The 26,216-nt window shown below is 37.7% G+C and overlaps 3 protein-coding genes across 3 annotated transcripts in view; 2 read left to right on the top strand and 1 right to left on the bottom strand.

The window, feature by feature from the left end:
• LOC146401418 (uncharacterized) overlaps nt 1–26,216 on the top strand; it is a 274,139-nt gene that overhangs the window by 170,809 nt on the left and 77,114 nt on the right. The gene's annotated exons all lie outside the window — the stretch shown is intronic.
• Nucleotides 4,184–5,122, bottom strand: LOC100518077 (olfactory receptor 14J1-like). The gene has a single exon (XM_003128252.3). It carries the CDS (start codon nt 5,120–5,122, stop codon nt 4,184–4,186), a length of 939 nt encoding a protein of 312 aa, XP_003128300.2.
• Nucleotides 21,913–22,860, top strand: LOC146401420 (olfactory receptor 12D1-like). The gene has a single exon (XM_084970378.1). It carries the CDS (start codon nt 21,934–21,936, stop codon nt 22,858–22,860), a length of 927 nt encoding a protein of 308 aa, XP_084826504.1. The 5' UTR covers nt 21,913–21,933.

The raw sequence follows: 26,216 nt of genomic DNA, 5'->3' as shown, positions 1-26,216 counted from the left end.
CTTTCCACTTGAGCATCAGTGAGATATGAAGCTGTGTTGATGTTCTGGATAGGCTTTCAGTCATGTGGTGCTGGCAGCTCCATTCAGCTGTGCGCTGGGCTATGACTTGGCTCAGTGCTTAGGTGGCAGAGGCAAGCATCCTGGGGTGCATGACTGGAAAGGCTCTTCACTCGAAGATCCCAAATAGGCAGACCTGTGCCCTGACCACTTTTTTTGGACAGACTGTGCCACCTTTTTGTCTCTGAAAATGAGCAAAACTGCTTGCTGGGATTATGATTTGGGTGGTACAGGCAGCACTCTGCTTCCAAGATGCACATGCTAGTTGTTGGAAGCCCCTTCCTCTGCTCCATCACATTCCCATTCCCAGCAGTCAAGCTCTGTAAAGCCCTCTTGCCGTCCCTATGGGGTAAGCCTGAAGTGGGGGTCCCCATGCAGTGATCCACAATACTGGGGGAGTGGGATGTCCACCTTGATCTTTGTTTTCCCCACTGGAGAAACCATGCGCTAGAGGGAGACCTCTCAGTGTGGTGCTACACTGACCTGGAGGAAAGGCGTGCAGGCAGCAGGGAGCTCCTCCTCCTCCCCTTCTAATGCCATTTGTCCTGGTCTCTGTGGTGCAGGGGGCTACTTTGGCCTCATCTCTGTGTTCTATCATTTTTTTCTGTGATGCCTTATCTATGAATAGTTGCTGGTTGTTCTCCTTGTGAGGGGGTAGAAGCTGGGAATTATCTATGTTTTCTTCTTGGTGATATCACTCTTCTAGAATAATTTTGAATATTTTATCTTTTAGCTTTTATGTTATATTTAAGGTGATTTAATCACCACCATTATAGTATTATCCTGAATTTGATGGTTATTTTTTATTATAAATTTATCTACTATTTATTGGACAACTTGCAAAGGTCTGTGCAACACATCATACACATTATCTGAATTGTTTTTCAAGGTAAGTGTTGCATCCATGTCTTACATACAAGTTTCAGAAAAAATAAGCACTTGCCCCTGATTACACTGATAGGGAGAAGGTAAACCATAATTTGATTCTAATCTGTCCCTGACCAGCTCAAAAGCAAGGAAAATAAATAAAAGTTTTAAGTTTAAAAAGTAAGAGATGAAACTCTTTATTTATAGAGAAGAATGTGTAATAGAAATTTGAATGACCCTGTAAAGATCATTTAGAAGTTACAAGTAAATATGGAAGATGAATGAATATAAAGTTAATGTACAAAAATAAATTGAACTTTTTTTTTTTTTTTTGTCTTTTTGTCATTTCTTGGGCTGTTCCCACAGCATATGAAGATTCCCAGGCTAGGGGTTGAATCGGAGCTGTAGCCACTGGCCTACGCCAGAGCCACAGCAACACAGGATCCGAACCGCGTCTGTAACCTACACCACAGCTCATGGCAATGCCGGATCCTTAACCTACTGAGCAAGGCCAGGGATGGAACCCGCAACCTCATGGTTCCTAGTTGGATTCGTTAACCACTGAGCCACGAAAGGAACTCCAAATTGAATTTCTATATACTGATCACAAAAGTTAGACAATTAAATTTTAATATTACTGTTTACACAATATCAAAATCATAGAAATAAATCAAATCAAAGCTGTATAAATCTCTATATCCAAAATTATGTATCATTTCTGATAGAATTTTTAAGATCCCATATAAAAGCAAAAATTTTCTATTCATAAATTAGAGATACATTCTTTTAAGAAAATAGTTTAGTTTTTTTTCTTATGCTTTAATGGTATATTTTGTAATTAAAGAAGAATGTATGTACCATACTGAGAGGAGCAATAGCATTGAGCCAGTAGACTTAGAAGAAAAGGTTTTGAAATCCTCTGGTAAGTCCAGTGGGGATAAGAAGACAGTTCAGTTTGATTTATGGATTCAGTGTACTGCAGTCAAAATCTTCATAGGTATATTTTAAAAATCAAAAACCTGATTCTAAAACATATGGATAAGCAAAAGATCTGGAGTAGATAAAATATTGAAGAGTAGAATTAGAAAACTCACACTATCCAATATAAAAATGACTGTGTAGCTACAGTAATTAGTAGAACTTGATAGAATAAGTATAAAAACATAGATCAATTGAACACTTGAGAGAACCTCACACACATACAATTCCTAGTTTATTACAAAGGCACCAACTGAAATTTTTTATGGGTAGAAATTTGTTTCCAATTAATTATTGTATTTAATTGGATATCAATGAGTGAAATGACCAATGACACTAATTTTAATTTCCATCATAATGATTATTTTCCAATGGATTATAGAACTAACTATGAAAGGCAAAACAATAAAGCTTCTGAGGTGTAGCATTGGTATTATTTTACAATCACTTTTTCTGTTTAAAAGTTTCTGTTTTTATTATTCTTTAGTTTCAGGATGATTTAACTAAGTTGCGTTCATTTTACATATACTGACCAATTTTTGTGGTTCTCCCCAAACCTGAACATCTGTGTTTTTAAGAATTCTGGGGAAAAAGTCTTAAAAGTTATTTCTCTGGATATTTATTCTCGTACAGTCTCTCAATACATGGACACTGGATCTTTCTCGAACTATTGTTAGACAAATATTAAACTCTGCCCCCCCATCTTCACGACTCCTAAGTCTTTTTCATTAACAAAAAAAAAAATTTCCTTTTTTCTCCATTTTTCTGGGAAGTTCTTGAGTCTGTCAACAAATTGTCTTTTCCTGCATTTTATCTTCTTTTTATTTTATTTATTTATTTATTTATTTATTTATTTATTTTGTTTTTTTGCTATTTCTTGGGCTGCTCCCACGGCATATGGAGATTCCCAGGCTAGGGGTCGAATCAGAGCCGTAGCCACCAGCCTACACCAGAGCCACAGTAACACGGGATCCGAGCCATGTTTGCAACCTATACCACAGCTCACGGCAATGCCGGATCATTAACCCACTGAGCAAGGGCAGGGACTGAACCCACAACTGCATTGTTCCTAGTCGGATTCATTAACCATTTCGCCACGATGGGAACTCCTTATCTTCTGCTTATACTATCCATTAAGTTTTAATTTTGGGTCACTATATATTGTGTTTATATCAAATTTTTGTTATTTTTCGTATGTGCCTTTTTTTTTTTTTTTTTGTCGTTTTTCCTTTTCTAGGGCTGCACCTGTGGCATGTGGAGGTTCCCAGGCTAGGGGTCTAATCGGAGCTGTAGCTGCCAGCTGTAGCTGCTGAGCCACGTCTGCGACCTACAGCACAGCTCACCACAATGCTGGATCCTTAACGCACTGAGCAAGGCCAGGGATCGAACCCGCAACCTTATGGTTACTAGTTGGATTCATTAACCACTGCGCCACGATTGGAACTCCTCATATATGCCTTTTTAAAACATATTATTTTAGTTATGTTTTTATTTCTTCTTATATACATTCTGTGAGTCACTGATTGTTGTACTATTTAAACTTCTCACTCACATAATACAATTGACATAGTGAGATTTCCCATGGTGACCATTGTGTATTACTAATTAAAGCCCTGCCAGATGAATAGGACAGTAGCTGGATCCTTAAACAGCCAGAGATTGTTGAACCAGGTGCTTCTTCTGTGTGATTAAATGCTATATAATATTCCAAACTTGATTGTAACTCAGGGAAAAAAAAAAGAATTTTCTATACCTTGGTAGAAATGAGGTTAATGTGGTTCAGTGGTTAACGAATCTGACTAGGAGCCATGAGGTTGAGGGTCCGATCCCTGGCCTTGCTCAGTGGGTTAAGGATCCGGCGTTGCTGTGGCTGTGGAGTAGGCTGGCGGCTATAGCTCCATTTTGACCCCTAGCCTGGGAACCTCCATATGCTGTGGGATTGGCCTCAGAAAAGGCAAAAAGGCAAAAAAAAAAAAAAAAGAAAAAAAAGAAAAAAAAAGGAAATGAGCCAGGAAGGAAAATTAATTGGGGGTCTTTAGAATTAAAGTAATTCACCATTTTACCATACATGGCGTTGTGGGGTGAGATATAAATCTATTGCTTTTAAAAGAGTAATTTTTGTAATAACTCTGTGTCAATGTTTTCATTAACTAAAAGACAGTCTATTCGTGTGATTTTCCTCATAACGAGTTCTGTTTGAGCTTTAATTTCTTGATTGACTCTGTTATGTTTTTCCAGTAGTTTGTGATTTGTCTCTTAATGAGGAAGGGATAGACGTGACTCAGCAAAAGAGGTAGGCTTTTCTTCTTTTAACAACCTTTTCTAGAGCTGCCGTCATGGCTTTGTTTCTCAGGCTGTAGATCATCGGATTAAGTGTGGGAGGCAGAACAGTATAAAAAAGAGTAAGCGAAAAGTCTAATGCAGTTGGAGAGTCAGAATGTGGCTTCAGAAACTCAAAGGCACCAGTAGAGAGAAACAGTGTGACCACAGCTAGATGGGGGAGGCAAGTGGCAAAGGCCTTGGCTCTCCCCTCGGCAGATGGGATCCTCAGCACAGTAGAGAATATGCATGTGTAGGAGAAGCCAATGAAGAGGAAGCAAAGAAGTATCATCAAGGACACGAAGCCCGTGACCCCAAGCTCACTGACATACTCATCAGAACAGGCGAGTTTTAGGAGCTGGGGAACCTCACAGAAGAACTGGTGGATGACGTTGGCACCACAGAAGTGGATGGAGAAAGTAGCAGATGTATGCATAACTCCAGAGACGACCCCACTGATCCAGACGGCTAGGATTCCGTGAATACAGGTGTTGACATTCATGATGATTTCATAGCGCAGGGGAAGGCAGATGGCCACGTAGCGATCGTAGGACATCACTGTGAGCATGGCCAGCTCAGCAGATGCACAGAGAATGAAAGCCAGACATTGCAGTATGCATTCCCAGAGGGAAATACTGCTAGTATGCCTGAAAGAGTTACAAATGGACCTTGGTACCGTCACAGAGATATAGCATATATCTAAGAAGGAAAGATGTTTGAGGAAGAAATACATAGGGGAGTAGAGACTGTCATCCATGGAAGTTGCAGCAATAATGAGTGTGTTGCCAGTTAAAGCCACTAAGTATAAGACTAAGAACAGAGAGGCCCATAAGATTTCTAGCTCAGGCTTGGCAGAAAATCCCATGAGAAGAAACCCACTCACTGTAGTGAAATTAGCCATGTTTCTTCTCAGTTTCCAAGAAGGATGCTGACTGCAAGACAAAATTGAAACCAATAGAAATTAAGCTTTGTTATTTAGCAATATAATCCACTTACTCAGGGATGTTAAGGCAGGAAGGCAGGATCACTAGTACATCACTGTAAATGCTATGTAGCTTTGTATACTAATAATTATATTGAACAATTTTAAGTACTCTGATTTAAGCATAAGAATTAAGTGAAGTAGATTATGAATTTTAATGTCATCCATTCAGGCAAAGGGAAGAAAATATTTTATTATTGGGAAATAATAGTACATCATAATTTTATGTACACTAAAATTTTCACCATGTTCAGACACAAACTCATATTTATAAATAAGTATTTGATGTGACTATTCTTTCTCATTAGTTATTATATCTATTTGTACCACCATCAACTGATTATTAAATTGCAATTTTTTAGTTTCATTTCATGTAGGAGAGAACAAATTCTCAATGCTTTTTTAAAGAATTCCTTGAGGAGTTCCCGTCGTGGTGCAGTGGTTAACGAATCCGACTAGGAACCATGCAGTTGTGGGTTCAGTCCCTGCCCTTGCTCAGTGGGTTAATGATCTGGTGTTGCGGTGAGCTGTGGTGTAGGTTGCAGATGTGGCTCAGATCCCACGTTGCTGTGGCTCTGGCGTAGGCCAGTGGCTATAGCTCTCATTCGACCCCTAGCCTGGGAACCTCCATATGCCTCGGGAGCGGCCCAAGAAATGGCAAAAAGACAAAAAAAAAAAAAAAACCACAAAAAAACCCAAAGAATTCCTTGAAAAAATAAGTAATACTAAAAATGAAAAGCACATTTTTATTATTTTCTTATTTGCATTATGATGTACAAATGATCGTTACCTTCAACATAAAATACCACATAAATTGATCCAAAAAATTTGAACTTCCTATTAGCAAATGGCAAAAGGCCAGAGTCTTTCTGGTACAATTTTTAAAAGGAAATAAAAGATTGATAAACATCTAAAAATTATTTAATCCTTTGCTTTTTTTTTTTTTTTTTGTCTTTTTGCCACCTCTTGAGCTGCTCCTGTGGCATAGGGAGGTTCCCAGGCTAGGGGTCTAATCGGAGCTGTAGCCGCTGGCCTACACCAGAGCCACAGCAACACGGGATCCGAGCCGTGTCTGCGATCTACACCACAGCTCATGGCAACGCTGGATTCCCCAACCCACTGAGCCAGACCAGGGACCAAACCCGCAACCTCATAGTTCCTAGTCGGATTCGCTAACCACTGAGCCACGATGGGAACTCCTAATCCTTTGCTCTTAATTAAATAAAAATTAAAGCAAGAATGAGATATAATTATCAGTAATTCAGAAATTATTAGTGATAGAAAAGAGTCACTTTTCTTTAGTGAAATTGCAAAGCTCTTGTAGCTTTCTACTTTCAATGTTGATCCAGAATCTTAATTACTTTTGCTTCTTTGATCTCACTGAGTATGTTTTCTCTGTACCCTACTTTCTGTCTTTTAACAAATGAGGCATTGAAATTCTTATGCTTCTGTCTTGTTTTTAGGTGGACATTAGTGCTTTTAAAACATAACAAAAAGTCTATAGGAAAAATTTAATAATTTATTATTATTTATTTCTGGTTGTGAAATATTTTCTGTATTTCTTTCAAAATATGGACCATGGCTTGTTACTGAATTTTCTAGTATTTCATTGACATCAGAATTTCTCCCTAAGAAATGAAAGAGACTTGAAACCTGGATGACTAGTTGTGACAGTAAGCATTTTTTCACATGCTTCTCACAATCTTTGTGTCCTTAACATTTTTTCTTTCTGGGATCTTTACTGGTCTTTATTTTGTGAAAATGGAAAATATGGTTGTTTTGCTCACATTACAATATTTCGTTATATCCTTGTTTTTTTTTTCATTACTGTTTTAACACTCTGTTTTAATCTCTGATATAGGTGGGATCTCACATTTCTTCTAAGTCACCGTTAGGGTCAGTAAATAACAAGAATAGAAAGATATCAAGTGGTGTCATCCTGAGGTTCATTTATCCCAAATTTATTTGCTGGTTTCAAAAAGGAAGGAATTGCTGAGAAAAGTGCAATATGTTTCTGGAACAAAGAATTTGAATCTCTCTCCTGGATTCCCAATTTTTATTAAAAAGTGCATAGTTGGTAAATTTTTAATTTTACCTTTAAAGAAATAAATGACAATGACTGGTTATATCCCAACCATTCAAATCCTGTTATTCATTTACTTTCTATTATTCAGTATAATCATCCATTTTAGACACCGCGGAAACTCACCAGAGCAAATCCAGGAACTTCCTTTCTAAACTTGGGGAAAATTTCTCAGTTACTACTTAGCAGAAGGTAATTCAGATACTTTTCAGTAAAAATTTTCTGTGGAGAGGAAAATAAGGATTTCCATTCTCATAATTGGAGTTTATGCTCCTCTATATAGCTCCTGTGTCATGAGTGGAGAGATCCTCAGATGCTCTGGGTATTTGGGGCTACTTGAAAATACCCTGGGACTCAAACATGCAATTATATAGAGCTTTCCCGTGGAGTATTTTTCTGTTGATTTAATTTAATGATCACACCTAGTTATCTGGAAATTCTGATTATTTGCATTCATTGGATGAAATTGTTGAAACGCTTAGTAATTTGTGACTTATATTCTGGAAAACCCAACGTTAATGGTTAAATCTATTTTTCAGTTTGTTCATTGCAAAGTAAATGCCTATTCAGGGGAATCATGTTTGCTTTGTGTATCAATGCAAAGTTGAAGTAATTGGTAATAATCTACTGATAGTTATCCTTTTCTCAGCTGTTTTAATAATTTTTATTAGAATATTATTTCCAGGAAACAATGTCTTAATCTAGTTCATCTCTGTGTTACAAACGCTGTCTGGCACTGTGCCTTATCCATAGCAGATCCTGTTAATTATCTGTGGAATCAAATTTAATTAAGTTCTAACATGTTTCTGCTCTGACAGACATACAGAAATTTTTTCTCTCCTAAGAATTTAAGTAATATAAGAACTTTAGTGATCAAATAATCTAAGCAGGAATTTTGAACTCTTAAAACAGTACGTCCAGGATGGAACACTTAGTAGGCATCTTCTGGTTGTCTGTCACTACATAACAAACTAAGTGACTTTAAACAGCAGTTTATTATTTTCTCTCTAGTATGTATGGATAAGCAGTTTTTGCTTGGAATCTCTTATTCAGTTACGGGCAGATTTCAGCTGTGATTATAGTCACCTGAAAACTCAATTCAGATAAAAGTTCAAAATGATTCACTCACATGATGGGCAACTGATGTTGGCTCTTGGCTGAAAAGTCAACAGGGCACGTGCAGCATCTGCTTGTCATCTCTCCTTCTTTGTTGGCTTCTAACAGCACAAGAGTTAGGTTCCATGATTTATTTGTCTCTTCTTATGCTAGTAACCAAGAGCCTTTTAGTTAATGTAGCTTCATGTAGTTGTACTGCTTTTCATTTTTTTACTTATTTTTTGGCTGCACTTTTTGCATGTAGAAGTTACCGTACCGTAGTTGTGACCTGCTCCACTGCTGCAACAATACCAGATCCTTAACCGGCTACAGCATATGGGAACTTCCAGTTGTACTATTTTGTAGATCAAGTCCAATTGTTAAAATTCTTTTGTAAAATCATCTATTTATGAACAGTTAGTCTTTAATATAAATTTTAGAATCAGCAGTTCCCATTGTGGCTCAATGGTAGGAACCCTACTAGTATCTATGAGGATGTGAGTTCAGATCCTGGCCTCACTCAGTGGGTCAGGGATAGCACGTTGCTGTGGCTGTGGTATAGGCTGGAGGCTACAGCTCTGATTTGACCCCTAGCCTGGGAACTTCATAGGCAGCAGGTACAGACCTAAAAAAGAGGAAAATAAATAAATAAATTTTAGAATCAGTATATTGAATTCCTCACAAAATTCCCCTGGAATTTCTTAAAAGTATATTAAGTTCACTTTTGTGTGTATGCAGATACATGTTTATTTTTTTGTCTTTTTTTTTTTTTTTAATTTAGGGTCACTCCTGCGGCATATGGAGGTTCCAAGGCTAGGGGTGTAATCGGAGCTACAGCTGCCAGCCTACACCACAGCCACAGCAATGCCAGATCCCAGCTGTGTCTGCCACCTACACCACAGCTCATAGCAACGCCAGATCCTTAACCCTTTGAGCAGGGCCAGGGATGGAACCCACAAGTCCATGGATCCTAGTCGGATTCGTTTCTGCTGTCCCACAACTGGAACTCCCAGATTACATGTTTATAATGTTTAATTATCTCGTCTATACATGTGGATGTATTGGTATTTTTATTCAATTTTAATTTAAATCCTTGGTAACATATAAAAATCTTTGAACATTTTATTCATTTTAAAAGTGAATTTGTTTCTATTTTCATTGTATCTTAATTTGTGTATGTTGATCTTGTATCATGCAGCATTTCTTAAGATTCTAATTATGTTTCATTCTTTGTATTGTGGATTTTATGCATTTTGACAAATGTATAATGTCATGCATCCACCATTACTGTATCATACAGAATATAATTACTGCCCTAAGCATTCCCTGTGCATGAGCTCTTTATCTCTCTCTCTCCTCAAATGTCTGGCAACTGCTGATCTTTTTACTGGCTTCAGTTTTTCCTTTCCCAGAATGCCATATTCTTGGAGTCATATAATATGTAGCCTTTCCAAGACGGGCTTCTTTCACTTAACAATATGCCTTTAAGATGGCTTTGTGGATTTTTTGTAGCTTGATAGCTATATTTTTTGAAACTGCTTAATAATTGTCCATTGTATGGATGTACCAGTTTACCCATTTACTTGTTGAAGAATAACTTGTTTGCTACAAGTTTTGGCAGTTATAAATAAACCTAATATAAACATCCATGTGCAGGTTTTTGTATAAACAGAAGTTTTCAACTCATTTGGGTAAATCTACAGGATTTTAAAAATATCCATAATAATGTATTCTTCATTGAATAGTCTTTTTGCCTCTTCCTTTTCTCTTCTTTTATTTACTATGTAGTTTCTTATTTAATTACATTGGTTGAGACCTTCACTTATGGTAGCGGAGATGTGATAGTGGAAAACCTTTATTTTTCTTTCACATCTTGAAGGGATATTTCTAAAGTTTTTCATAGCACATGACATTGGCTATAGTTTTGATAGACAGGATTTTAGTAAGTTTTGCAGCTATCATTTATTAAATTTAGTTGTGTTCCTTATATTTCTAGTGTCCTGAGTGTTTTTATCATAGAAATAATTGAAATTTATCAAGCTTTTTCATGCATCTGTTGTTATACTCATGTAGATTTTTGTTGTCTACAAACCTGTGGCAGAGTCAAGCAAGAAATAAATAACATTGATAGGATATTTTGATTACTCAAGCTACAACAGAATTGCACAGAAAGATGAAAGCACAGTAGATATTAGAAAAGATCAGAAAAAAATGTAGAGTGAATAAATCTTATGAGATAAATCAGAAGTTAGATTTGTCATTATCCAAGATCCATCTGATGTCCTCAAATGATCCTTGTCATTAGATATTTAAAGGGGACATTCATCTTGGCTATCCCTCTCAAAATATGACATTGTTTTTGGTTTAATATCCCAGCCAGATGGACACATTAAAAGTATTTCACTTGGCCTTCTCTAGTATGATAGCTCATTTCTTACTGACCAAGGACATGATGAAGGAGCTTCTAGGTAGTTCATTCCCAATTTTATACCTAATTGCTGCTGAATGACTATTGGATGTGTCTGCAGTACCAAATGATACACTGTAAGTCAGGATTTAATGTGACTCCACTTATTACCTGATCTCCCCATGCCCTCTCTGTCATGTGGGTCATGATGAGGCAATGAGGTCAAGAAACAGTGACAGTAACTGTGACATTTTACTGGGGAAGATCACAGTTTCTTGCTTCCCACTCTTGCCTTTTAACTGGAGAGTTTAAGCAGTATCCTTGTTGACTGATCCCTGATTTTGCCCCTAGACACACCATAGTATATTAACCATCTCCAGAACTCTCTGTGGGTAAAGGCTTCTTGGCTGCCCCTCTGACCTCACTGTTCGTTATGGAAATTTTAACTGTCTTGATTCTGGTGGTTCACTTCTATCATCTGTCCTCTATTGTTTAAGAACTCCTTTTTCCCTGCACTATTAATGATCCAGCTCTGTAATTATCTCTTCAGTCATCCCCAGTCTACAGAGGAGAGTCTCACCACTGGATTTGGTGATTGTGGTACTCCTCTAGCAGAACATTCCTGATGATCTTGGGGAATGGTATGTCTCCTCTATGCTCTCGCATGGAATGTAAGATTCTGGTGTGTTTTCTTACCTCACATGGCATGTCCACTCCACTTTCCTGAATGTCTTTATCCTTCTCCTGCCTTCTGCCAGGGCAACTCAGTCATTTCCACACTCATCATCTTGACCACTGCCTTATCTAAGCTTTTAAGATCCACATCCCTTGGGTCCTTGCCTAAGAATCCAATGTCCCTGAGGTAAGGGATTCTAACATAAAATCCAACTTTATGCTTCAGTCTCCTAAGCACTCTCAGAATCAAGTTCCACGGTTACTACTGCTAGTATGTGCTAGCTGATACATTTAATTTTACATTTATTCTGTTTCTTCCCTCTGGACATCACAAGTTAGTCTCTGTAGAAATTTGACTCTGGGAATTAGCCTGGAATCCAGGGACAGCATCCATGATTGTCTACTATAATATGGAAGACAGAAAGTGTATCTGTTGTACCCCAAATACCTTTTTTTCTTGAAGTTTTAAAAGTATTCTTTTATTTAGAGAAGTAGAGATATATTATTTGACATTACTTGCATGATTTTTTCTTTATTTGCTTTCTTGTCTCATTCCATTTTTCTTAACTGCTTTACAAGGTTCTTTGTATATAATTACTATCACATGGGAATAAACCTAAGTTAGGATGCAGGAGTCCAAACATCTTGGTTCTTTTTTATTCCCCTATGAACAATAACCTAGCACCTACCTAGTTTTTTTCCCCGTACAGAAATGAAAAATAAAACTAATAATTTAGTTTGTGAAATAAGTTTAGAATAGGAAAACCAAACAGAAAAGTAGAAAAAATTCTGTAAGTCGAAGCTTTCCATGACTATTAGCTGAGAAATAAAAATAAACCATACAGTGACAGTTTGATCTCTTCTCTTCCTATATGGATGCCTTTGATTTCTTTTGTTTGTCTAATTGCTGTGGCTAAGACTTCCAAAACGATGTTGAAGAGCAGTGGTGAGAGTGGGCATCCCTGTCTTGTTCCAGATTTGAGTGAGAAGGCTTTCAGTTTTTCCCCATTGAGGATTATATTTGCTGTGGGTTTATCATAAATGGCTTTGATTATATTCAGGAATGTTCCCTCTATACCCACTTTGGCGAGGGTCTTGATCATGAATGGATGTTGAACTTTGTCAAATGCTTTTTCAGCATCTATTGAGATGATCATATGATTTTTGACCTTTTTTTTGTTAATGTGGTGTATGATGCTGATTGATTTGCGTATGTTGAACCATCCTTGTGAACCTGGGATGAACCCAACCTGGTCATGGTGTATAATTTTTTTGATATGTTGTTGGATTCGGTTGGCTAAGATTTTGTTGAGAATTTTTGCATCTATATTCATCAATGATATTGGGCGATAGTTTTCTTTTTTGGTGGTATCTCTGTCTGGTTTTGGAATGAGGGTGATGGTGGCCTCATAGAATGTCTTTGGGAGTATTCCTTCTTCTTCAACCTTTTGAAAGAGTTTCAGGAGGATGGGCACCAATTCCTCTTTATATGTTTGGTAAAATTCACCTGTGAAGCCATCTGGTCCTGGACTTTTATTTGTAGGGAGTGATTTTATGAGCTCTTCAATTTCATTTCTAGTGATGGGTCTGTCCAGTTGGTCTGTTTCTGCTTGATTCAGTTTTGGCAAGCTGTAAGATTCTAGAAAATTGTCCATTTCTTCCAGATTGTCAAACTTGTTGCCATACAGTTGTTCATAGTATTCTCTTATGGTTTTTTGTATTTCTGCAGTATCCGTTGTGATTTCTCCTTTTTCATTTATAATTTTGGTTATTTGGGTTCTTTCTCTCCTCTTTTTAGTGAGTCTGCCCAGGGGTTTGTCAATTTTGTTCACCTTTTCAAAGAACCAGCTCTTGGTTTTATTAATTTTCTCTATTGTTTTTTGAGTCTCTATTTTATTGATTTCTTCTTTGATCTTTATAATTTCCTTCCTTCTGCTGACTTTAGGACTTTTTTGTTCTTCTTTTTCTAATTCGTTAAGGTGGAGGGTTAAGTTGTCAATTTGGGATCTTTCTTCTTTTTTGAGAAAGGCCTGTATTGCTATAAATTTCCCTCTGAGCACTGCTTTCGCAGCATCCCATAGATTTTGAGAGGTTGTGTCTTCATTATCATTTGTTTCAAGGTAGTTTTTAATTTCCTTCTTGATTTCCTCATTGACCCATTGGTTTTTTAGTAGCATGTTGTTGAGTCTCCATGGAGTAGGTTTTTTCTCTTTCCTTTTCCCATGGTTGATTTCTAATTTCGTGGCATTGTGGTCAGAGAAGATACTTGAGATAATTTCTACGCTCCTAAATTTATTGAGATTCGCTTTGTGTCCCAATATGTGGTCGATTCTTGAGAATGTTCCATGAGCATTTGAGAAGAATGTGTATTCTGCTTTTTTTGGATGTAGTGTCCTGAAGATATCAATTAAGTCTAACTTTTCTATTGTTTCCTTTAGGATCTCTGTTGCTTTATTGGTTTTCTGTCTAGAGGATCTGTCCATTGATGTGAGGGGGGTATTTAGGTCTCCTACTATGATTGTATTCTCATCAATATCTCCCTTTATGTCTGTTAATATTTGTTGTGTGTATCTGGGTGCTCCTGTATTTGGGGCATATATGTTGACAATAGTAACATCCTCTCCTTGGATGGATCCCTTAATCATTAAATAGTGTCCTTCTTTGTCTTTCTTTATGCCTTTTGTTTTAAAGTCTATTTTGTCTGATATGAGTCACTGTATGCAGATGATATGATACTATACCTAGAAAACCCAAAGGACGCAACCCCAAAACTCCTTGAACTGATTAATAAATTCAGCAAAGTGGCAGGATATAAGATTAACATTCAGAAGTCAGTTGCATTTCTGTATACCAGCAATGAAACATTAGAAAAGGAATACAAAAAAATGATACCTTTTAAAATTGTACCTCACAAAATCAAATACCTCGGAATACACCTGACCAAAGAGGTAAAGGACCTATATGCCGAGAACTATAAAACTTTAATCAAAGAAATCCAAGAAGATGTAAAGAAATGGAAAGATATTCCATGCTCCTGGGATGGAAAAATCAAGATTGTGAAAATGGCCATCCTACCCAAAGCAATCTACAGATTCAATGCAATCCCTATCAAATTACCCAGGACATTTTTCACAGAACTAGAACAAACAATCCAAACATTTATATGGAACCACAAAACACCCAGAATCGCCAAAGCAATCCTGAGAAACAAAAACCAAGCAGGAGGCATAACTCTCCCAGACTTCAAGAAATACTACAAAGCCACAGTCATCAAAACAGTGTGGTACTGGTATCAAAACAGACAGACAGACCAATGGAACAGAAGAGAGAATCCGGAAATAAACCCTGACACCTATGGTGAATTAATCTTTGACAAGGGAGGCAAGAACATAAAATGGGAAAAGGAAAGTCTATTCAGCAAGCATTGCTGGGAAACCTGGACAGCTGCATGCAGAGCAATGAAACTAGAACACACCCTCACACCATGCACAAAAATAAACTCAAAATGGCTGAAAGACTTAAATATACGACAGGACACCATCAAACTCCTAGAAGAAAACATAGGCAAAACACTCTCTGACATCAACACCATGAATATTTTCTCAGGTCAGTCTCCCAAAGCAATAGAAATTCGAGCAAACATAAACCCATGGGACCTCATCAAACTGAAAAGCTTTTGCACAGCAAAGGAAACCCAAAAGAAAACAAAAAGACAACTTACAGAATGGGAGAAAATAGTTTCAAATGATGCAACTGACAAGGGCTTAATCTCTAGAATATACAAGCAACTTATACAACTCAACAGCAAAAAAACCAATCAATCAATGGAAAAATGGGCAAAAGACCTGAATAGACATTTCTCCAAGGAAGATATACAGATGGCCAACAAACACATGAAAAAATGCTCAACATCGCTGATTATAAGAGAAATGCAAATCAAAACTACCATGAGATACCACCTCACACCAGTCAGAATGGCCATCATTAATAAATCCACAGATAACAAGTGCTGGAGGGGCTGTGGAGAAAAGGGAACCCTCCTGCACTGCTGGTGGGTATGTAAACTGGTACAGCCACTATGGAGAACAGTTTGGAGATACCTTAGAAATCTATACATAGAACTTCCATATGACCCTGCAATCCCACTCTTGGGCATCTATCCGGACAAAGCTCTACTTAAAAGAGACACATGCACCCGCATGTTCATTGCAGCCCTATTCACAATAGCCAGGACATGGAAACAATCCAAATGTCCATCGACAGATGATTGGATTCGGAAGAAGTGGTATATATACACAATGGAATACTACTCAGCCATAAAAAAGGATGACATAATGCCATTTGCAGCAACATGGATGGAACTAGAGAATCTCATCCTGAGTGAAATGAGCCAGAAAGACAAAGACAAATACCATATGATATCACTTATAACTGGAATCTAATATCCAGCACAAATGAACATCTCCTCAGAAAAGACAATCATGGACTTGGAGAAGAGACTTGTGGTTGCCTGATGGGAGGGGGAGGGAGTGGGATGGATCGGGAGCTTGGGCTTATCAGACACAGCCTAGAATAGATTTACAAGGAGATCCTGCTGAATAGCATTGAGAACTATGTCTAGAAACTCATGTCGCAACAGAAGAAAGGGTGGGGGAAAAAACTGTAACTGCAATGTATACATCTAAGGATGACCTGACCCCCTTGCTGTACAGTGGGAAAATAATAAAAAAAAATAAATAAACCACAAGTAGGATAGAAGGTATTCCTGAGATTTTTTTAAAAATCTCCCTCCACTTTTAATAACATTTCACAATAATCCTTGCCAGTTGGACCATTTGACTTCTTTTTAAATTTTTAATTCTTAAAAAAATAAAAAAAATTTATTTCCCCAATACATTTTTTTTCCTTCCATACAGCATGGTGACCCAGTTAAACATACATGTATACATTCTTTTTTCTCACATTATAATGCTCCATTGTAAGCAACTAGACATAGTTCCCAGTGCTACACAGCAGGATCTCATTGCTAATCCATTCCAAAAGCTACAGTTTAGATCTATTAACCCCAGGCTCCCAATCCATCCCTCCCCCTCCCCCTTGGCAACCACAAATCTAGTCTCCAATTCCATGATTTTCTTTTCTGTGGAAAGTTTCATTTGTGCCCTATATTAGATTTAGATATAAGTAATAGCATATGGTATTTGTCTTTCTCTTTCTGACTTCCTTCACTCAGTATGAGAGTCTCTAGTTCCATCCATGTTGCTGCAAGTGGCATTATTTTGTTCTTTTTCATGGCTTAATAGTATATATACCACATCTTCCTAATCCAATCATCTGTCAATGGACCTTTGGGTTGTTTCCATGTCTTGGCTGTTGCGAATGCTATCTGTAGAAAACCCTAAGTACTCAACCCCAAAACTATTTGAACTGATCAGCAAATTCAGCAAAGCAGTAGGTTATAATATTAGCATTCAGAAATCAGTCACATTTCTGTATACTTACAATGAAATATTAGAAAAGGAATACAAAAATACAATACCTTTTAAAATCGCACCCCAAAACATCAAATACCTGGGAATAAACCTGACCAAGGAGGTAAAATACTTATATACTGAGAACTATAAAATATTAGTCAAGGAAATTAAAGAAGATGTAAAGAAATGGAAAGCTATTCCATGCTCCTGGGTTGGAAAAATTAATGTTGTAAAAATGGCCATACTACCCAAAGCAATCTACAGATGCAATGCAATCCCTGTCAAATTACCCATGACATTTTTCACAGAACTAGAACAAACAATCCAAAAATTTATATGGAACCACAAAAGACCCAGAATTGCCAAAGTAATCCTGAGGAACAAATCCAAGCAGGAGGCATCTCTCTCCCAGACTTCAGGCAATATTACAGAGCCACAGTGATCAAGACAGTGTGGGTACTGGTACCAAAAGAGACATACAGACCAATGGAACAGAATAGAGGACCCAAAAATAAACACAGACACCTATGGTCAATTAATCTTTGACAAAGGAGGCAAGAACATAAAATGGGGAAAAGACAGTCTTTTCAGCAAGTATTGCTGGGAAACCTGGACAGCCACATGCAAATCAATAAAACTAGAACACACCCTTCCACCACACATGAAAATAAACCCAAAATGGCTTGAAGACTTAAATATAAGACAAGACACCATCAAACTCCTGGAAGAGAACATAGGCAAAACATTCCCTGACATCAACTGTAAAAATGTTTTCTTAGGTCATTACCCCAAGGAAACAGAAATAAAGACAAAAATTAAACCGAAGGGACCTAATCAAACTGACAAACTATAGCACAGCAAAGGAAACCAAAAAGAAAACAAAAAGACAACTTACAGAATGGGGGAAAATAGTGTCAAATGATGCAACTGACAAGGGCTTAATCTCTAAAATATACAAACAACTTATACAACTCGACAGCAAAAAAGCCAACAACCCAATAGAAAAATGGGCAAAAGACCTGAATAGACATTTTTCCAAAGAAGATATACAGATGGCCAATAAGAACATGAAACAATGCTAAACATCACTAATTAACAGAGAAATGCAAATAAAAATCACACCAGTCAGAGTGGCCATCATTAACAAGTCCACAAATAACAAATGCTGGAGAGGGTGTGGAGAAAAGGGAACCCTCCTGCACTGTTGGTGGGAATGTAAGCTGGTACAACCACTAGGGAGAACAGTATGGAGGTACCTTAGAAAACTCTACATAAAACTACCATATGACCCAGCAATCCCACTCTTGGGCGTATATCCAGACAAAACTTTCCTTGAAAAAGATACATCACCTCTATGTTCACTGCAGCACTATTCACAATAGCCAAGACATGGAAACAACTTAAATGTCCATAGACAGAGGAATGGATTAAGAAGATGTGGTATATATACACAATGGAATACTACTCAGCCAAAAAAAAAGAACAAAAGAATACCATTAGCAGCAACATGGATGGAACTAGAGACTTTCATCCTGAGTGAAGTTAGAAAATGAAAGAAAAATACCCTATGATATCACTTATATCTGGAATCTAATATATGGCATAAATAAACCTTTCCACAGAAAAGAAACTAAGGTGGACATGGAGAACAGTCTTGTGGTTGCCAAGAGGGAGGGGCAGGGAGCAGCATGGACTGAGAGTTTTGGGTTAATAGATGCAAACTATTTCATTTTGTTGGATAAGCAATGAGATCCTGCTGCTTAGCACAGGGAACTATATTAGTCACTTGTGATGGAACATGATGGAGGATAATGTGAGAAAAAAGAATTTATATGTATATATGTGTTTGACTGGGTCACGTTGCTGTATAGTAGAAATTGACAGAACATGATAAATCAACTATAATGAAAAAAATAAAAATCATTTTTAAAAATGGAAAAAATTAGGGAGTTCCCGTCGTGGCGCAGTGGTTAACGAATCCGACTAGGAACCATGAGGTTGCAGGTTTGATCCCTGCCCTTACTCAGTGGGTTGGGGATCCCACCTTGCCATGAGCCATGGTGTAGGTCACAGACACGGCTCGGATCCCATGTTGCTGTGGCTGTGGCATAGACCAGCGACTACAGCTCCGATTTGACCCCTAGCCTGAGAACCTCCATATGCCATGGGAGTGGCCCAAGAAATGGCAAAAAAAAAAGACCAAAAATTTTTTTAAAAAATATTTAAATAACAATAATAAAAATGGAAAAAACTCTGCTAAAACTTAGAAAAAAAAATAACTATGAGGTACTACCTGACACTGGCCAGAATGTCAATCATTAACGAGTCAACAAATAAAAATGTTGGAAAGGGTGTGGAGAAGAGGGTACCCTCCTTCACAGTTGGTGGGAATGTAAACTGGTACTACCACTACGGAAACAGTAAGGTGGTACCTCAGAAAACTACATTTAGAACTACCATAGGATCCAGCAATCCTGGGTATATATCTGGACAAAACTTTCATTGAAAAAGATACATGCACCCCCTATGTTCATTGCAGCACTATTCACAAAAGCAAAGACATGGAAACAACACACAAATCAACCAATGAATGGATTAAGAAGAAGCAGTAATATATACAATGGAATACTATTCAGCCATAAAAAAAGAACAAAATAATGCCATTTGCAGAAACATGGATGGAACTAGAGCCTCTCATACTAAGTGAAGTAAGTCAGAAAGACAAAGGCAAATTCCATATGATATCACTTATATCTGGAATCTAATATACAGCACAAAGAACCTATCTTACAGAAAAAAAAAAAAAAACCTCATGGACTTGGGAAACAGACTTGTGCTTGCCAAGGGGGCAGGGGGAGGGAGTAGGGTGGACTGAAAGTTTGGGGTTAGTAGATATAAACGATTGCAATTGGAGTGGATAAGCAATGAGATCCTGCTGTATAGCACATGGAAATATATCTAGTCACTTGTGATGGAACATGATGGAGGATAATGTGATAAAGAATGTGTACGTATATACATATGTATATATGTATGACTGGGTCACTTTGCTGTACAGCAGAAATTGATAGAACATTGTAAATCAAGTATAATAGAAAAAATAAAAATCTTAATAAAAATTTAAAAAGCAAAACGTATCCAGAGTTCCCATTGTGGTGCAGCAAAAATGAATCCAACTAGGAACCATGAGGTTGTGGGTTCCATCACTGGCCTCGCTCAGTGGGTTAAGGATGCGGCATTGCCGTGAGCTGTGGTGTAGTTTGCAGATGTGGCTTGGATCTGGCATTGCTGTGGCTGTGGCTTAGGCCAGCGGCAACAGCTCCAATTAGACCCCTAGCCTGGGAACATCCATATGCCACGGGTGCAGCCCTAAAAAGACAAAAAAAAAAAAAAAAAAAAGTGCATCCTTTCAATCCAATGGCAGGAAATGAAAGGTATTTTAACTAAGAAAACATGAGGCTGGTGAGAATTGTACTGTCTATGGTCTGAAATTAAGAAAGAAATATGTTAGGGAAAAAACATAGGAACAATGAAAGCAAAATGGAACTCAAGATAGGAGTTCCCCAAGGAATATTCTCTTAATACAGCAGATATAGGAAGGGATCTTGTTTATTCTTACAATAATCCTCTCAAACCCAGGGGACAAGCTCTCTCAGGCTTTCCATGTCTAGAGATCTGTGGACTACAAAAGACAGGCAGAATTTGAGAAAGAAATAGCTTGGTAAGATGATGAGCTTATGCTGCAAACCCAATACAAGCTATCACCTCAAATATTTTTCTACTATTTACTTTACAAATATTTTTCCCTTTATTTTTCACGAGTATAAACCTGAAAAGATTTCATAGCTGTGAATTTGAACACTCAAATCAGGTACGAGAATGAAAACAGGAGACAAGCTGAGAAGTTACTCCTATTCTCTGTCATCTTCCTAGTATTGAAGCTAAATGCCCAGCATTTAGAGCTGCTTTTCTATCTTAGGATGGACTCCTCATTGTGTTTATGGATTAGGAAAATGCTTTACTGCCTACATTTTAATTTCCATTTCTCTATATATTCTCCAAATATGTAATCTCACAATGTTCACACTTCAGTGAAGTAAATGATTTAGTACAGGAAATGTGATTGCTATTTTCTTTAAAGGGTAGAAAATTTTTTCCCCAAGTGATTTTTGATACAATATTGTTTTGTGGGTCAGAGAACAAAATATGTATCTTAAGCATTTATATGTTAAACAGGAGTAATAAATTTTTTAAAATATACAAAATATAAGTGGCCATCAAAGAAAGCTACTCTGAATTCCTTGAAGCCAGACTTTTATAGAAGTGGATTAAAATTTAACTAGTTTCTCAAATTTTTCTCTAGTTATCTATATAGCCTAGAATCCCATGGGATCCCTAGTAATGTTCCCTAATTCATATTTTTATTCTAGTCACATTAAATATTTTTCTTCTCCTTTCAGAGATTTCCCAAATTTTGAATCATTCCCTTTGTATAGGAAGCACACTAATGTCTGCGTATCTTTTCGACTTTTCTTATAGCTTTATTTTTCTCAACTTGTCTCTTCTTAAGTAAAAACCCTTCAGATGGATTCCTACTAGGTCAAGAGATAGCGGTGTAGTGGAGTAGTTTAAAATTTACCTTCTGTTACAGCTGACTTAGGATAAGAAAAGGCAACTTGTATCAGAAAGTACAAGTTCGCAGTCACATCAGATGGTAGGATGGCAACAGGCTCTGAATCCCTGGGAGAAACAAAAATACTATGATAAATCTAATGAAGAAAAACAGGGAGGTGAGTAACAGTTCATAACCAATATCTAACCTTTGCATTTTATAAGCTAATGGTCCAAATACTGTAAAAACTTTGTGCTGGGACTATTTATAACAACAATGCTCTCCCTCAAAATGTTGTCCAGGATGGAAAAATCCTCAGCTGGAGGACTCTAATTTCCAGCAGAGATGGTATTCCATATACTCTTCTGTCTTTGCTTTTAAGTGATGCCCAATCAAACATCAGTCACTGAATTTCTTCTCCTCGGAGTGACAGACATCCAAGAACTGCAGCCTTTGCTCTTCGTGCTTTTCCTCGCAATTTACTTGGTCATCATGGCTGGGAACGGAGCCATCCTGATGGTTGTCATCTCTGAGCCAAGACTCCATTCTCCTATGTATTTCTTCCTGGGAAACCTGTCCTGTCTAGATATCTGCTACTCCACAGTGACGCTGCCAAAGATGCTGGGGAACTTCCTCTCCTCACACAAAGCAATTTCTTTCTGGGGATGCATAAGCCAGCTTCACTTCTTCCACTTCCTCGGCAGCACAGAGGCCCTGTTGTTGGCCGTGATGGCTTTTGACCGCTTCGTGGCTATCTGCAAACCACTTCGTTACACTCTTATCATGAATCCTTGGGTCTGTACTCAAATGGCTGTCACTGTCTGGATCACTGGTTTTTTCCATGCCCTGATGCACTCCATAATGACCTCTCGCTTACACTTCTGTGGTTCCAACCATATCCATCACTTCTTCTGTGATATTAAGCCTTTGCTGAAGCTAGCCTGTGGGAACATTGAGCTTAACCAGTGGCTGCTCAACACTGTTACAGGGACTATGGCCATGGGCCCATTCTTTCTAACACTTCTCTCCTATGGCTACATTATCACCCATCTTTCCTTCAAGACCCATTCTTGTAGCATGCTTCATAAAGCACTGTCCACTTGTGCCTCCCACTTCATGGTAGTTTTTCTTTTCTTTGCTCCTGTTGTTTTCACATATATCTGTACTACCTCAGGTGGCTCCATGGACCAGGACAGGATCATTGCCATTATGTACAGTGTGGTCACTCCTGTATTAAATCCACTCATCTATACTTTGAGGAACAAGCAAGTAAAGGGAGCCTTGAGTAAGCTGGTAAAAAGAAGATTCTGACTTGAACAAATCTAGAGAAGTTTTCTGAGGCACCAAAAAACGGCATTAAGAAACTTTAGATGTTGGAGTTCCTGTCATGGCTCAGTGGTTAACCAACCTAAGACCCATGAGGATGCGGGTTCAATCTCTGGCTTCATTCAGTGGGTTAAGGATCCAGCATTGCCATGACCTGTGGTGTCGGTCACAAGCACAGCTCGGATCTAGCATTGCTATGGCTGTGGCATAGGCTGGCAGGTACAGCTCCAATTAGACCCCTAGTCTGGGAACCGCCGTATGCCACGGGTGTGGCCCTAAAAAGACAAAAGACAAAAAAAAAGAAGGTTGAGATAGGAAATTATATTGGTTCTCAAATCATTTACCATATGTATAACAGAGGGAACTAGATAAAGAAAAAATAAATGGGTCTTAGTCAAGTTGTATTGAACAATGCATTCTTATGTAATAGAAAACTGAACAAATGGAACATCAGCCATGGAACTCCACTGCTGAATTTGTTTTTGAGATATCACGTGATAAAATTGATTTGTTACATATTCTAATGTGTTCGTCTCTAAATTTACATATGGAAATATGCCTATATTCCCCATGAAGTGTATTATTTTTAAGTCTCTTTATATATATTATCATTTCAAGTTACTAATTTTAATATATTTTTAAGGATTTTCACTTAGGACTATCATAACAATAAGAAAAATAAATGTTAACTTACATGCTTTAAGAGGAATTTTAAGATGTACTTCATGATTTCTTGTGGTCCAAGCATGGAGGTAAAAAAAGTAATTAAAGAAAATGACACTGTTACCATAACTTGACTGATATAAAATAACCAGTGGCTCATCTAAAGAGTTCAAGAACCATTATTTACAGATGTGTTTTAGAAGTCCATGTCTTGGCTATTGTGAATAGTGCTGCAATGAACATGCGGGTGCATGTGTCTTTTTTAAGGAAAGTTTTGTCTGGATATACGCCCAAGAGTGGGATTGCTGGGTCATATGGTAGTTTTATGTAGAGTTTTCTAAGGTACCTCCATACTGTTCTCCCTAGTGGTTGTACCAGCTTACATTCCCACCAACAGTGCAGGAGGGTTCCCTTTTCTCCACACCCTCTCCAGCATTTGTTATTTGTGGACTTGTTAATGATGGCCACTCTGACTGGTGTGATTTTTATTTGCATTTCTCTGTTAATTAGTGATGTTTAGCATTGTTTCATGTTCTTATTGGCCATCTGTATATCTTCTTTGGAAAAATGTCTATTCAGGTCTTTTGCCCATTTTTCTATTGGGTTGTTGGCTTTTTTGCTGTCGAGTTGTATAAGTTGTTTGTATATTTTAGAGATTAAGCCCTTGTCAGTTGCATCATTTGACACTATTTTCCCCCATTCTGTAAGTTGTCTTTTTGTTTTCTTTTTGGTTTCCTTTGCTGTGCTATAGCTTGTCAGTTTGATTAGGTCCCTTCGGTTTAATTTTTGTCTTTATTTCTGTTTCCTTGGGGTAATGACCTAAGAAAACATTTTTACAGTTGATGTCAGGGAATGTTTTGCCTATGTTCTCTTCCAGGAGTTTGATGGTGTCTTGTCTTATATTTAAGTCTTCAAGCCATTTTGGGTTTATTTTCATGTGTGGTGGGAGGGTGTGTTCTAGTTTTATTGATTTGCATGTGGCTGTCCAGGTTTCCCAGCAATACTTGCTGAAAAGACTGTCTTTTCCCCATTTTATGTTCTTGCCTCCTTTGTCAAAGATTAATTGACCATAGGTGTCTGTGTTTATTTTTGGGTCCTCTATTCTGTTCCATTGGTCTGTATGTCTCTTTTGGTACCAGTACCCACACTGTCTTGATCACTGTGGCTCTGTAATATTGCCTGAAGTCTGGGAGAGAGATGCCTCCTGCTTGGATTTGTTCCTCAGGATTACTTTGGCAATTCTGGGTCTTTTGTGGTTCCATATAAATTTTTGGATTGTTTGTTCTAGTTCTGTGAAAAATGTCATGGGTAATTTGACAGGGATTGCATTGCATCTGTAGATTGCTTTGGGTAGTATGGCCATTTTTACAACATTAATTTTTCCAACCCAGGAGCATGGAATAGCTTTCCATTTCTTTACATCTTCTTTAATTTCCTTGACTAATATTTTATAGTTCTCAGTATATAAGTATTTTACCTCCTTGGTCAGGTTTATTCCCAGGTATTTGATGTTTTGGGGTGCGATTTTAAAAGGTATTGTATTTTTGTATTCCTTTTCTAATATTTCATTGTAAGTATACAGAAATGTGACTGATTTCTGAATGCTAATATTATAACCTACTGCTTTGCTGAATTTGTTGATCAGTTCGAGTAGTTTTTGTATGGAGTCCTTAGGGTTTTCTATATTTAGTATCATGTCATCTGCATACAATGACAATTTTACTCCTTTTCTTCCAATTTGGATACCTTTTATTTCATTTTTTTGGTCTGATTACTGTGGCTAGGACTTCCGGTACTATGTGGAATAAAAGTGGTGAGAGTGGGCGTCCTTGTCTTGTTCCAGATTTTCGCAGGATGTCTTTCAGCTTTTCTCCATTGAGTATTATATTTGCTGTGGGTTTGTCATAAATGGCTTTTATTATGTTAAAGGTATGTTCCCTCTATAGCTGCTTTTTTTAATCATGTATCGATGTTAGACCTTGTAAATTGCTTTTTCTACATCTATTGAGATGATCACGTGGTTTTTTTACTTTTTTTGTTAAAGTGGTATATGACATTGATTGAGTTGGGTATGATGAACCATCCTTGTGAACCTGAGGTGAATCCCACTTGGTTGTGGTGTATGATCTTTTTTATATGTTGTTGGATTCAGTTGGCTATAAATTTTGTTGAGAATTTTTATGTCTATATTCATCAAAGCTATTGGCTTATAGTTTTCTTTTTTGGTGGTATCTTTGTCTGGTTTTGGTATTGGAATAAAAGTGGTGTCATTTGGGAGTGTTCCTTCTTCTTCAACCTCTTGAAAAAGTTTAAGGAGGATGGGTATCAGTTCCTCTTTGTATGTTTGGTAGAATTCTCTTGTGAAGCCATCTGGTCCTGGACTTTAATTTGTAGGGAGTTTTTTTTTGTTTGTTTTTTTTTTTTTTTTTTTTTGTCTGTTGTCTTTTTGTCTGTTGTTGTTGTTGTTGCTGTTGTTGCTATTTCTTGGGCTGCTCCCGCGGCATATGGAGGTTCCCAGGCTAGGGGTTGAATCAGAGCTGTAGCCACCGGCCTACGCCAGAGCCACAGCAACACGGGATCCGAGCCGCGTCTGCGACCTACACCACAGCTCACGGCAACGCGGGATCCTCAACCCACTGAGCAAGGGCAGGGACCGAACCCGCGACCTCATGGTTCCT

Source organism: Sus scrofa, chromosome 7 (assembly GCF_054392235.1).
Source record: "Sus scrofa isolate SSC_HxYL_T2T_F1_AM1 chromosome 7, Sscrofa_HxYL_maternal_Yorkshire_Landrace_v2.0, whole genome shotgun sequence".
Taxonomy (NCBI): Eukaryota; Metazoa; Chordata; class Mammalia; order Artiodactyla; family Suidae; genus Sus; species Sus scrofa.
The sequence above is the reverse complement of the archived record's forward strand: the minus strand, read 5'-3'. Positions and strand labels throughout refer to the sequence as shown.

Coding starts and splice junctions, on each gene's coding strand:
- LOC100518077 (XM_003128252.3), bottom strand. CDS start 5,122: ATGGCTAATTTCACTACAGTGAGTGGGTTTCTTCTCATGGGATTTTCT.
- LOC146401420 (XM_084970378.1), top strand. CDS start 21,934: ATGCCCAATCAAACATCAGTCACTGAATTTCTTCTCCTCGGAGTGACA.